The following is a 12,346-nucleotide window of genomic DNA, read 5'->3' as shown; positions in this document are numbered from 1 at the left end:
CACAGGAATAATCTACATCTACAGGAAGAGGAGGGGACACAGGGATCATCTACAGGAAGAGGAGGAGACACAGGGATAACCTAAATGTACATTAAGAGAAGAAGAGACCGGAGAAATGAAAGATAGCAGGAAACCCCCACACGTCAAGAGAGGGGATGGCCTTAGGAAAGGATAATTAGAAGTAGGCAACAAAAAAAACATAAGAAAAACTCACGCTTACCTGGAACCGTGGGTCAGTGTCACACTCCCCAATCTGTTGCAGCAATTCTCCACTGGTCTGGCCAACATTTCCAGCTGCCTGAAGAAGGACCTGTCTTGGCTTAGAACACAAAAGAGACACGGATTCAATCCAGGATAAAATTTTCTAGTGCATGAACTAAGAGCACACACTAGACACTGAACAAACCTCGGTACTCGCAGGCTGGGCAGTCTTCAGAAGCTCAGACACCGCTCCGGCCAGGTTCTTGGCCGCATGGAGAAGCTGTCTACCGTTTCCACCTTCATCTTCCATGAGAGCAGCCAGAAGCTTCACACCCCGGGACATCTCCGTAAGGTTAGAGGATATGGTGGTAACCGCACATCCCACAGCTGTGTAATCAGTGTCAGCCGGATCTCCTAAATCACAGAAGACAAGTCTTCAGAGTCAGCTCTTTCGCGCCTCTACGCTCCGCCCTTTCGCGCCTCTACGCTCCGCCCTTTCGCGCCTCTACGCTCCGCCCTTTCGCGCCTCTACGCTCCGCCCTTTCGCGCCTCTACGCTCCGCCCTTTCGCGCCTCTACGCTCCGCCCTTTCGCGCCTCTACGCTCCGCCCTTTCGCGCCTCTACGCTCCGCCCTTTCGCGCCTCTACGCTCCGCCCTTTCGCGCCTCTACGCTCCGCCCTTTCGCGCCTCTACGCTCCGCCCTTTCGCGCCTCTACGCTCCGCCCTTTCGCGCCTCTACGCTCCGCCCTTTCGCGCCTCTACGCTCCGCCCTTTCGCGCCTCTACGCTCCGCCCTTTCGCGCCTCTACGCTCCGCCCTTTCGCGCCTCTACGCTCAGCCCTTTCGCGCCTCTACGCTCAGCCCTTTCGCGCCTCTACGCTCAGCCCTTCCGCGCCTCTACGCTCAGCCCTTCCGCGCCTCTACGCTCAGCCCTTCCGCTCCTCTACGCTCAGCCCTTCCGCGCCTCTACGCTCAGCTCTTCCGCTCCTCTACGCTCAGCTCTTCCGCTCCTCTACGCTCAGCTCTTCCGCTCCTCTACGCTCAGCTCTTCCGCTCCTCTACGCTCAGCTCTTCCGCTCCTCTACGCTCAGCTCTTCCAGTCCTGTCCCAGACATCTAGTGCCACTGCCGGGTAGGATGTCTCACCTGCTGTCAGGTTTACAACAGATGCAGTACCAGCAGTGATGGCGTCCACCTGGGAATGGATCTCATGCTTTGATTCATCCATCTTGTTTTTCCGCCAGGCTTTTGCTGCCTAAAATTATTAGAAAGTTGAAACAAATCCAGCAATAGTGGTGTAGTGTAGTAACAGGCTGATGATGTGTCGCCCTCTAATCCCCCCCCACTTCCTGTAGATAGGCCGCGCCGCACACATACCGCACCACACATACTATACCACACAGACGGCCGCCCCTCACTATTGTGTGCATTCTACAATAGTCTTCTCTGCTATTACTTGTAACCTTTCACTCTTACACATTTCTCAGAGCTTCCACCTTTGGTACGTGTGATCTCACAGAAACCATAAAGGGGGTTGTCTGAAGACGAGTCGTTATCCTGTTGGGACCTCCAATGATGAGCAGGGTGGGGTATGTCTATCCCCATGAGAAGGGAGCAGCAGTGCTTGACCGCCGCTCAGTCATTCTCTATGGGCTGCGGGAAACACATGAGCAGTGAGAGCTCGCCAGCTCTATTGAGAATGAATGAAGCGGTGGTCGGGCAATGCAGCCACAGTATAACGGGGGTTGGTGAATGTCCAGGCTGTAGGACCTTCAGCCATCCATAAGTTTTCACATTGGTGACAGCAACCCCTTTAAGATAGAGCCTTCAATAAAAAAGGATCTGACTAAGTAATAGAAGCAGGAAGCGACATGTCCGTCTTCAGGAAGAATTGTGATAGACAGGGATCAGAGAAAAGTAACAACACAATGGAGGATTAGTCACAAACGCACTGATAAATAATCCACGCACCTCCATTATTACACATTTCCCCAGATAATTACAGGGTTTGCAACCGAAGAAACTTGTCACGTCCACTCATTATGTGCTGTCCTCTTCTGGGCTCGGTGGGTTGTGTGATAGCCCCTCATTCTGTGCTGTCCTCTTCTGGGCTCGATGGGTTGTGTGATAGCTCCTCATTCTGTGCTGTCCTCTTCTGGGCTCGGTGAGTTGTGTGACAGCCCCTCATTCTGTGCTGTCCTCTTCTGGGCTCGATGGGTTGTGTGATAGCTCCTCATTCTGTGCTGTCCTCTTCTGGACTCGGTGGGTTGTGTGATAGCTCCTCATTCTGTGCTGTCCTCTTCTGGGCTCGGTGGGTTGTGTGATAGCTCCTCATTCTGTGCTGTCCTCTTCTGGGCTCGATGGGTTGTGTGATAGCCCCTCATTCTGTGCTGTCCTCTTCTGGGCTCGGTGGGTTGTGTGATAGCTCCTCATTCTGTGCTGTCCTCTTCTGGGCTCGATGGGTTGTGTGATAGCTCCTCATTCTGTGCTGTCCTCTTCTGGACTCGGTGGGTTGTGTGATAGCTCCTCATTCTGTGCGGTCCTCTTCTGGGCTCGATGGGTTGTGTGATAGCCCCTCATTCTGTGCTGTCCTCTTCTGGGCTCGGTGGGTTGTGTGATAGCTCCTCATTCTGTGCTGTCCTCTTCTGGGCTCGATGGGTTGTGTGATAGCCCCTCATTCTGTGCTGTCCTCTTCTGGGCTCGGTGGGTTGTGTGATAGCTCCTCATTCTGTGCTGTCCTCTTCTGGGCTCGGTGGGTTGTGCGATAGCTCCTCATTCTGTGCTGTCCTCTTCTGGGCTCGGTGAGTTGTGCGATAGCCCCTCATTCTGTGCTGTCCTCTTCTGGGCTCGATGGGTTGTGTGATAGCTCCTCATTCTGTGCTGTCCTCTTCTGGACTCGGTGGGTTGTGTGATAGCTCCTCATTCTGTGCTGTCCTCTTCTGGGCTCGATGGGTTGTGTGATAGCCCCTCATTCTGTGCTGTCCTCTTCTGGGCTCGGTGGGTTGTGTGATAGCTCCTCATTCTGTGCTGTCCTCTTCTGGGCTCGATGGGTTGTGTGATAGCCCCTCATTCTGTGCTGTCCTCTTCTGGGCTCGGTGGGTTGTGTGATAGCTCCTCATTCTGTGCTGTCCTCTTCTGGGCTCGATGGGTTGTGTGATAGCTCCTCATTCTGTGCTGTCCTCTTCTGGACTCGGTGGGTTGTGTGATAGCCCCTCATTCTGTGCTGTCCTCTTCTGGGCTCGATGGGTTGTGTGATAGCCCCTCATTCTGTGCTGTCCTCTTCTGGGCTCGGTGGGTTGTGTGATAGCTCCTCATTCTGTGCTGTCCTCTTCTGGGCTCGATGGGTTGTGTGATAGCCCCTCATTCTGTGCTGTCCTCTACTGGGCTCGGTGGGTTGTGTGATAGCTCCTCATTCTGTGCTGTCCTCTTCTGGACTCGATGGGTTGTGTGATAGCTCCTCATTCTGTGCTGTCCTCTTCTGGGCTCGATGGGTTGTGTGATAGCTCCTCATTCTGTGCTGTCCTCTTCCGGGCTCGGTGGGTTGTGTGATAGCTCCTCATTCTGTGCTGTCCTCTTCTGGGCTCGGTGGGTTGTGTGATAGCTCCTCATTCTGTGCTGTCCTCTTCTGTGTTCGGTGGGTTGTGTGATAGCTCCTCATTCTGTGCTGTCCTCTTCTGGGCTCGGTGGGTTGTGTGATAGCTCCTCATTCTGTGCTGTCCTCTTCTGGGCTCGGTGGGTTGTGTGATAGCCCCTCATTATGTGCTGTCCTCTTCTGTGTTCGGTGGGTTGTGTGATAGCTCCTCATTCTGTGCTGTCCTCTTCTGGGCTCGGTGGGTTGTGTGATAGCTCCTCATTCTGTGCTGTCCTCTCTGTGTTCGGTGGGTTGTGTGATAGCTCCTCATTCTGTGCTGTCCTCTTCTGTGTTCGGTGGGTTGTGTGATAGCTCCTCATTATGTGCTGTCCTCTTCTGGACTCGGTGGGTTGTGTGATAGCCCCTCATTCTGTGCTGTCCTCTTCTGGACTCGGTGGGTTGTGTGATAGCCCCTCATTATGTGCTGTCCTCTTCTGGACTCGGTGGGTTGTGTGATAGCTCCTCATTATGTGCTGTCCTCTTCTGGGCTCGGTGGGTTGTGTGATAGCCCCTCATTCTGTGCTGTCCTCTTCTGGGTTCGGTGGGTTGTGTGATAGCTCCTCATTATGGGCTGTCCTCTTCTGGACTCGATGGGTTGTGTGATAGCCCCTCATTATGTGCTGTCCTCTTCTGTGTTCGGTGGGTTGTGTGATAGCTCCTCATTCTGTGCTGTCCTCTTCTGTGTTCGGTGGGTTGTGTGATAGCTCCTCATTATGTGCTGTCCTCTTCTGGACTCGGTGGGTTGTGTGATAGCCCCTCATTCTGTGCTGTCCTCTTCTGGACTCGGTGGGTTGTGTGATAGCCCCTCATTATGTGCTGTCCTCTTCTGGACTCGGTGGGTTGTGTGATAGCTCCTCATTATGTGCTGTCCTCTTCTGGGCTCGGTGGGTTGTGTGATAGCCCCTCATTCTGTGCTGTCCTCTTCTGGGTTCGGTGGGTTGTGTGATAGCTCCTCATTATGGGCTGTCCTCTTCTGGACTCGATGGGTTGTGTGATAGCCCCTCATTATGTGCTGTCCTCTTCTGTGTTCGGTGGGTTGTGTGATAGCTCCTCATTCTGTGCTGTCCTCTTCTGTGTTCGGTGGGTTGTGTGATAGCTCCTCATTATGTGCTGTCCTCTTCTGGACTCGGTGGGTTGTGTGATAGCCCCTCATTCTGTGCTGTCCTCTTCTGGACTCGGTGGGTTGTGTGATAGCCCCTCATTATGTGCTGTCCTCTTCTGGGCTCGGTGGGTTGTGTGATAGCTCCTCATTCTGTGCTGTCCTCTTCTGGGCTCGGTGGGTTGTGTGATAGCCCCTCATTATGTGCTGTCCTCTTCTGGACTCGGTGGGTTGTGTGATAGCTCCTCATTATGTGCTGTCCTCTTCTGGACTCGGTGGGTTGTGCGATAGCCCCTCATTATGTGCTGTCCTCTTCTGGACTCGGTGGGTTGTGTGATAGCTCCTCATTATGTGCTGTCCTCTTCTGGACTCGGTGGGTTGTGCGATAGCCCCTCATTCTGTGCTGTCCTCTTCTGGACTCGGTGGGTTGTGTGATAGCTCCTCATTCTGTGCTGTCCTCTTCTGGACTCGGTGGGTTGTGTGATAGCTCCTCATTCTGTGCTGTCCTCTTCTGGGTTCGGTGGGTTGTGTGATAGCTCCTCATTCTGTGCTGTCCTATTCTGGGTTCGGTGGGTTGTGTGATAGCTCCTCATTCTGTGCTGTCCTCTTCTGTGTTCGGTGGGTTGTGTGATAGCTCCTCATTATGTGCTGTCCTCTTCTGGACTCTGTGGGTTGTGTGATAGCCCCTCATTCTGTGCTGTCCTCTTCTGGACTCGGTGGGTTGTGTGATAGCCCCTCATTCTGTGCTGTCCTCTTCTGGACTCGGTGGGTTGTGTGATAGCCCCTCATTCTGTGCTGTCCTCTTCTGGGCTCGGTGGGTTGTGTGATAGCCCCTCATTCTGTGCTGTCCTCTTCTGGGTTCGGTGGGTTGTGTGATAGCTCCTCATTCTGTGCTGTCCTCTTCTGGACTCGATGGGTTGTGTGATAGCTCCTCATTCTGTGCTGTCCTCTTCTGGGCTCGATGGGTTGTGTGATAGCTCCTCATTCTGTGCTGTCCTCTTCTGGACTCGATGGGTTGTGTGATAGCTCCTCATTCTGTGCTGTCCTCTTCTGGGCTCGGTGGGTTGTGTGATAGCCCCTCATTATGTGCTGTCCTCTTCTGGACTCGGTGGGTTGTGTGATAGCTCCTCATTATGTGCTGTCCTCTTCTGGACTCGGTGGGTTGTGTGATAGCCCCTCATTCTGTGCTGTCCTCTTCTGGACTCGGTGGGTTGTGTGATAGCTCCTCATTATGTGATGTCCTCTTCTGGGCTCGGTGGGTTGTGTGATAGCTCCTAATTCTGTGCTGTCCTCTTCTGGGCTCGGTGGGTTGTGTGATAGCCCCTCATTATGTGCTGTCCTCTTCTGGGCTCGGTGGGTTGTGTGATAGCCCCTCATTATGTGCTGTCCTCTTCTGGACTCGGTGGGTTGTGTGATAGCCCCTCATTCTGTGCTGTCCTCTTCTGGACTCGGTGGGTTGTGTGATAGCCCCTCATTATGTGCTGTCCTCTTCTGGGCTCGGTGGGTTGTGTGATAGCTCCTCATTCTGTGCTGTCCTCTTCTGGGCTCGGTGGGTTGTGTGATAGCTCCTCATTCTGTGCTGTCCTCTTCTGGACTCGGTGGGTTGTGTGATAGCCCCTCATTCTGTGCTGTCCTCTTCTGGGCTCGGTGGGTTGTGTGATAGCCCCTCATTCTGTGCTGTCCTCTTCTGGGCTCGGTGGGTTGTGTGATAGCCCCTCATTCTGTGCTGTCCTCTTCTGGGTTCGGTGGGTTGTGTGATAGCTCCTCATTCTGTGCTGTCCTCTTCTGGACTCGATGGGTTGTGTGATAGCTCCTCATTCTGTGCTGTCCTCTTCTGGGCTCGATGGGTTGTGTGATAGCTCCTCATTCTGTGCTGTCCTCTTCTGGACTCGATGGGTTGTGTGATAGCCCCTCATTATGTGCTGTCCTCTTCTGGACTCGGTGGGTTGTGTGATAACTCCTCATTCTGTGCTGTCCTCTTCTGGACTCGGTGGGTTGTGTGATAGCCCCTCATTCTGTGCTGTCCTCTTCTGGACTCGGTGGGTTGTGTGATAGCCCCTCATTATGTGCTGTCCTCTTCTGGGCTCGGTGGGTTGTGTGATAGCTCCTCATTCTGTGCTGTCCTCTTCTGGGCTCGGTGGGTTGTGTGATAGCTCCTCATTCTGTGCTGTCCTCTTCTGGACTCGGTGGGTTGTGTGATAGCCCCTCATTCTGTGCTGTCCTCTTCTGGGCTCGGTGGGTTGTGTGATAGCCCCTCATTCTGTGCTGTCCTCTTCTGGACTCGGTGGGTTGTGTGATAGCTCCTCATTCTGTGCTCTCCTCTTCTGGACTCGATGGGTTGTGTGATAGCTCCTCATTCTGTGCTGTCCTCTTCTGGGCTCGATGGGTTGTGTGATAGCTCCTCATTCTGTGCTGTCCTCTTCTGGACTCGATGGGTTGTGTGATAGCCCCTCATTATGTGCTGTCCTCTTCTGGACTCGGTGGGTTGTGTGATAGCTCCTCATTATGTGCTGTCCTCTTCTGGACTCGGTGGGTTGTGTGATAGCCCCTCATTCTGTGCTGTCCTCTTCTGGACTCGGTGGGTTGTGTGATAGCCCCTCATTATGTGCTGTCCTCTTCTGGGCTCGGTGGGTTGTGTGATAGCTCCTCATTCTGTGCTGTCCTCTTCTGGGCTCGGTGGGTTGTGTGATAGCTCCTCATTCTGTGCTGTCCTCTTCTGGACTCGGTGGGTTGTGTGATAGCCCCTCATTCTGTGCTGTCCTCTTCTGGGCTCGGTGGGTTGTGTGATAGCCCCTCATTCTGTGCTGTCCTCTTCTGGACTCGGTGGGTTGTGTGATAGCTCCTCATTCTGTGCTGTCCTCTTCTGGGCTCGGTGGGTTGTGTGATAGCCCCTCATTATGTGCTGTCCTCTTCTGGGCTCGGTGGGTTGTGTGATAGCTCCTCATTCTGTGCTGTCCTCTTCTGGGCTCGGTGGGTTGTGTGATAGCCCCTCATTCTGTGCTGTCCTCTTCTGGGCTCGGTGGGTTGTGTGATAGCCCCTCATTCTGTGCTGTCCTCTTCTGGGCTCGGTGGGTTGTGTGATAGCCCCTCATTCTGAGATGTCCTCTTCTGGACTCGGTGGGTTGTGTGATAGCTCCTCATTCTGTGCTGTCCTCTTCTGGGCTTGGTGGGTTGTGTGATAGCCCCTCATTATGTGCTGTCCTCTTCTGGGCTCGGTGGGTTGTGTGATAGCTCCTCATTCTGTGCTGTCCTCTTCTGGGCTCGGTGGGTTGTGTGATAGCCCCTCATTCTGTGCTGTCCTCTTCTGGGTTCGGTGGGTTGTGTGATAGCTCCTCTTTGGTGTTCGGTGGGTTGACCAATAGCCACTCATTCACACTACTCAAAAATGTCAAAACGTAGCCAAGTTCGGGAGTTAGAGGTCAGGACCTTCCTGAACTTGGGTACACCTTGACGTTGGTGGGATGGCTTCTACGCTTCTTTTTTTTTTTTTTTAATAAAACCTGTGTTTACCAAGTACCTAATGTTATTTATTTGCACTATTGCTTTTACTTATTTATTTACAACAGGATATTTACTGATTTTGCTTCGGTTTTTGTCTACTTTTCGACCAGTGTGAACATGCTCCTATTTCACATGCATACCAACTTGACTCCAGTTCATTCCTTTCGGTTTTTCATTCACACTACTCACCTACTGAATTAATTCCCGAGAACAACTGGGATACGGTCGCTCCTTACAATGTGGGTATGAAGCTACAGACCGGGGGCACGAGAGAACATGGGCACAATGTGGGCCATTACCAACAGATATCACCAACCAGACAACCTATGATGGGGAGGGGGCCCGCACGTTGGCCACATTCCTCCAGGAGTGCTGAGCTTTGTGGCTCTTAGTCCTCCCCTCTCTTTATAGTATGGTCTCAGAGAACGAGGACCATTGTGTCCCATCAGCTTGACACTCACCGCATCCTGACCCAGTGGTGGCAGAGTATCGAAGTCCTCGAGGGTGGCCTGAGCGGCATTCACCGCCTGCATGCTGGAGTTAATGGTGCCGGTCAGAGCCTGCTGGGCAGAAGTCTGTCGGGAGGCAGAGAAACAGGAGTGACCAGAAGAGAAGCAAAAACGTACCATTACCAACGTACAAAGAGACCCAACGGGGTCCTCACCAGTGGCGGCATATGTCCCCAGTGCATCTGTCCGCTGGTGATTTGCTGCTGAGCCTGAGGCATGGAGCCCACCTGAAAGTTTTCAGGACCCCCTGCCCCAGAGCGCATGATGGCCGGCAGAGCCACGGAGCCATGCTCCACTTTACCAACTTGGTTAAATTGCTGCTGAAGAAGCGTAGACCTGAGAAAGAGAAAGAGGACGACAAACAAGGTCTCACCCCGACCAAGCCAAGAACTAGATGGAGAAGGCAACCATCCGAGCAGTGTGTGATCAGGAGCAGCCACAGGAGGGCGGTATTATACTACTTATATTCCTGTACATAGGGGGCAGTATTATAGTAGTTATATTCTTGTACATAGGGGCAGTATTATAGTAGTTATATTCTTGTACATAGGAGCAGTATTATAGTAGTTATATTCTTGTACATAGGGAGCAGTATTATAGTAGTTATATTCTTGTACATAGGGAGCAGTATTATAGTAGTTATATTCTTGTATATAGGGGCAGTATTATAGTAGTTATATTCTTGTACATAGGGGCAGTATTATAGTAGTTATATTCTTGTACATAGGAGCAGTATTATAGTAGTTATATTCTTGTACATAGGGGGCAGTATTATAGTACTTATATTCTTGTACATAGGGGCAGTATTATAGTAGTTATATTCTTGTACATAGGAGCAGTATTATAGTAGTTATATTCTTGTACATAGGGGGCAGTATTATAGTAGTTATATTCTTGTACATAGGAGCAGTATTATAGTAGTTATATTCTTGTACATAGGGAGCAGTATTATAGTAGTTATATTCTTGTACATAGGGAGCAGTATTATAGTAGTTATATTCTTGTATATAGGGGCAGTATTATAGTAGTTATATTCTTGTACATAGGGGCAGTATTATAGTAGTTATATTCTTGTACATAGGAGCAGTATTATAGTAGTTATATTCTTGTACATAGGGGGCAGTATTATAGTACTTATATTCTTGTACATAGGGGCAGTATTATAGTAGTTATATTCTTGTACATAGGAGCAGTATTATAGTAGTTATATTCTTGTACATAGGGGGCAGTATTATAGTAGTTATATTCTTGTACATAGGGGGCAGTATTATAGTAGTTATATTCTTGTACATAGGGAGCAGTATTATAGTAGTTATATTCTTGTACATAGGGGGCAGTATTATAGTAGTTATATTCTTGTACATAGGAGCAGTATTATAGTAGTTATATTCTTGTACATAGGGAGCAGTATTATAGTAGTTATATTCTTGTACATAGGGGGCAGTATTATAGTAGTTATATTCTTGTACATAGGGGGCAGTATTATAGTAGTTATATTCTTGTACATAGGAGCAGTATTATAGTAGTTATATTCTTGTACATAGGGAGCAGTATTATAGTAGTTATATTCTTGTACATAGGGGGCAGTATTATAGTAGTTATATTCTTGTACATAGGGGGCAGTATTATAGTAGTTATATTCTTGTACATAGGGAGCAGTATTATAGTAGTTATATTCTTGTACATAGGGGGCAGTATTATAGTAGTTATATTCTTGTACATAGGAGCAGTATTATAGTAGTTATATTCTTGTACATAGGGGGCAGTATTATAGTAGTTATATTCTTGTACATAGGGGCAGTATTATAGTAGTTATATTCTTGTATATAGGGGCAGTATTATAGTAGTTATATTCCTGTACATAGGAGCAGTATTATAGTAGTTATATTCTTGTACATAGGGGGCAGTATTATAGTAGTTATATTCTTGCACATAGGGGGCAGTATTATAGTAGTTATATTCTTGTACATAGGGGGCAGTATTATAGTAGTTATATTCCTGTACATAGGAGCAGTATTATAGTAGTTATATTCTTGTACATAGGGGGCAGTATTATAGTAGTTATATTCTTGTACATAGGGGGCAGTATTATAGTAGTTATATTCTTGTACATAGGGAGCAGTATTATAGTAGTTATATTCTTGTACATAGGGGGCAGTATTATAGTAGTTATATTCTTGTATATAGGGGCAGTATTATAGTAGTTATATTCCTGTACATAGGAGCAGTATTATAGTAGTTATATTCTTGTACATAGGAGCAGTATTATAGTAGTTATATTCTTGTACATAGGGGGCAGTATTATAGTAGTTATATTCTTGTACATAGGGGCAGTATTATAGTAGTTATATTCTTGTATATAGGGGGCAGTATTATAGTAGTTATATTCTTGTACATAGGGGGCAGTATTATAGTAGTTATATTCTTGTACATAGGGGGCAGTATTATAGTAGTTATATTCTTGTACATAGGGGCAGTATTATAGTAGTTATATTCTTGTACATAGGGGCAGTATTATAGTAGTTATATTCTTGTACATAGGAGCAGTATTATAGTAGTTATATTCTTGTACATAGGAGCAGTATTATAGTAGTTATATTCTTGTACATAGGAGCAGTATTATAGTAGTTATATTCTTGTACATAGGGGGCAGTATTATAGTAGTTATATTCTTGTACATAGGAGCAGTATTATAGTAGTTATATTCTTGTACATAGGGGGCAGTATTATAGTAGTTATATTCTTGTACATAGGGGGCAGTATTATAGTAGTTATATTCTTGTACATAGGGAGCAGTATTATAGTAGTTATATTCTTGTACATAGGGGGCAGTATTATAGTAGTTATATTCTTGTACATAGGGAGCAGTATTATAGTAGTTATATTCTTGTACATAGGGGGCAGTATTATAGTAGTTATATTCTTGTACATAGGGGGCAGTATTATAGTAGTTATATTCTTGTACATAGGGAGCAGTATTATAGTAGTTATATTCTTGTACATAGGAGCAGTATTATAGTAGTTATATTCTTGTACATAGGGGCAGTATTATAGTAGTTCTATTCTTGTACATAGGAGCAGTATTATAGTAGTTATATTCTTGTACATAGGGGCATTATTATAGTAGTTATATTCTTGTACATAGGGAGCAGTATTATAGTAGTTATATTCTTGTACATAGGGGGCAGTATTATAGTAGTTATATTCTTGTACATAGGGAGCAGTATTATAGTAGTTATATTCTTGTACATAGGGGGCAGTATTATAGTAGTTATATTCTTGTATATAGGGGCAGTATTATAGTAGTTATATTCCTGTACATAGGAGCAGTATTATAGTAGTTATATTCTTGTACATAGGAGCAGTATTATAGTAGTTATATTCTTGTACATAGGGGGCAGTATTAT

General features: G+C 48.0%; 1 protein-coding gene across 3 annotated transcripts in view; it reads right to left on the bottom strand.

Moving 5' to 3' along the window:
• The window catches only part of TLN1 (talin 1), a 115,584-nt gene that overhangs the window by 52,765 nt on the left and 50,473 nt on the right, over positions 1-12,346 (bottom strand). For all 3 annotated transcript variants that reach the window (XM_073684474.1, XM_073684488.1, XM_073684479.1), the window contains exons 13-17: positions 9,095-9,275; positions 8,892-9,005; positions 1,346-1,454; positions 407-615; positions 221-319 (exon numbers count right to left, since the gene is read on the bottom strand). In XM_073684474.1, coding sequence (XP_073540575.1) covers positions 221-319; positions 407-615; positions 1,346-1,454; positions 8,892-9,005; positions 9,095-9,275 — 712 coding nt within the window. The remainder of the gene's footprint in view (positions 1-220; positions 320-406; positions 616-1,345; positions 1,455-8,891; positions 9,006-9,094; positions 9,276-12,346) is intronic.

This window comes from Phyllobates terribilis, unplaced genomic scaffold (genome assembly GCF_046119375.1).
Source record: "Phyllobates terribilis strain yellow unplaced genomic scaffold, ASM4611937v1 Scaffold_1__5_contigs__length_1240528914, whole genome shotgun sequence".
Classification (NCBI taxonomy): Eukaryota; Metazoa; Chordata; class Amphibia; order Anura; family Dendrobatidae; genus Phyllobates; species Phyllobates terribilis.
The sequence above is the reverse complement of the archived record's forward strand: the minus strand, read 5'-3'. Positions and strand labels throughout refer to the sequence as shown.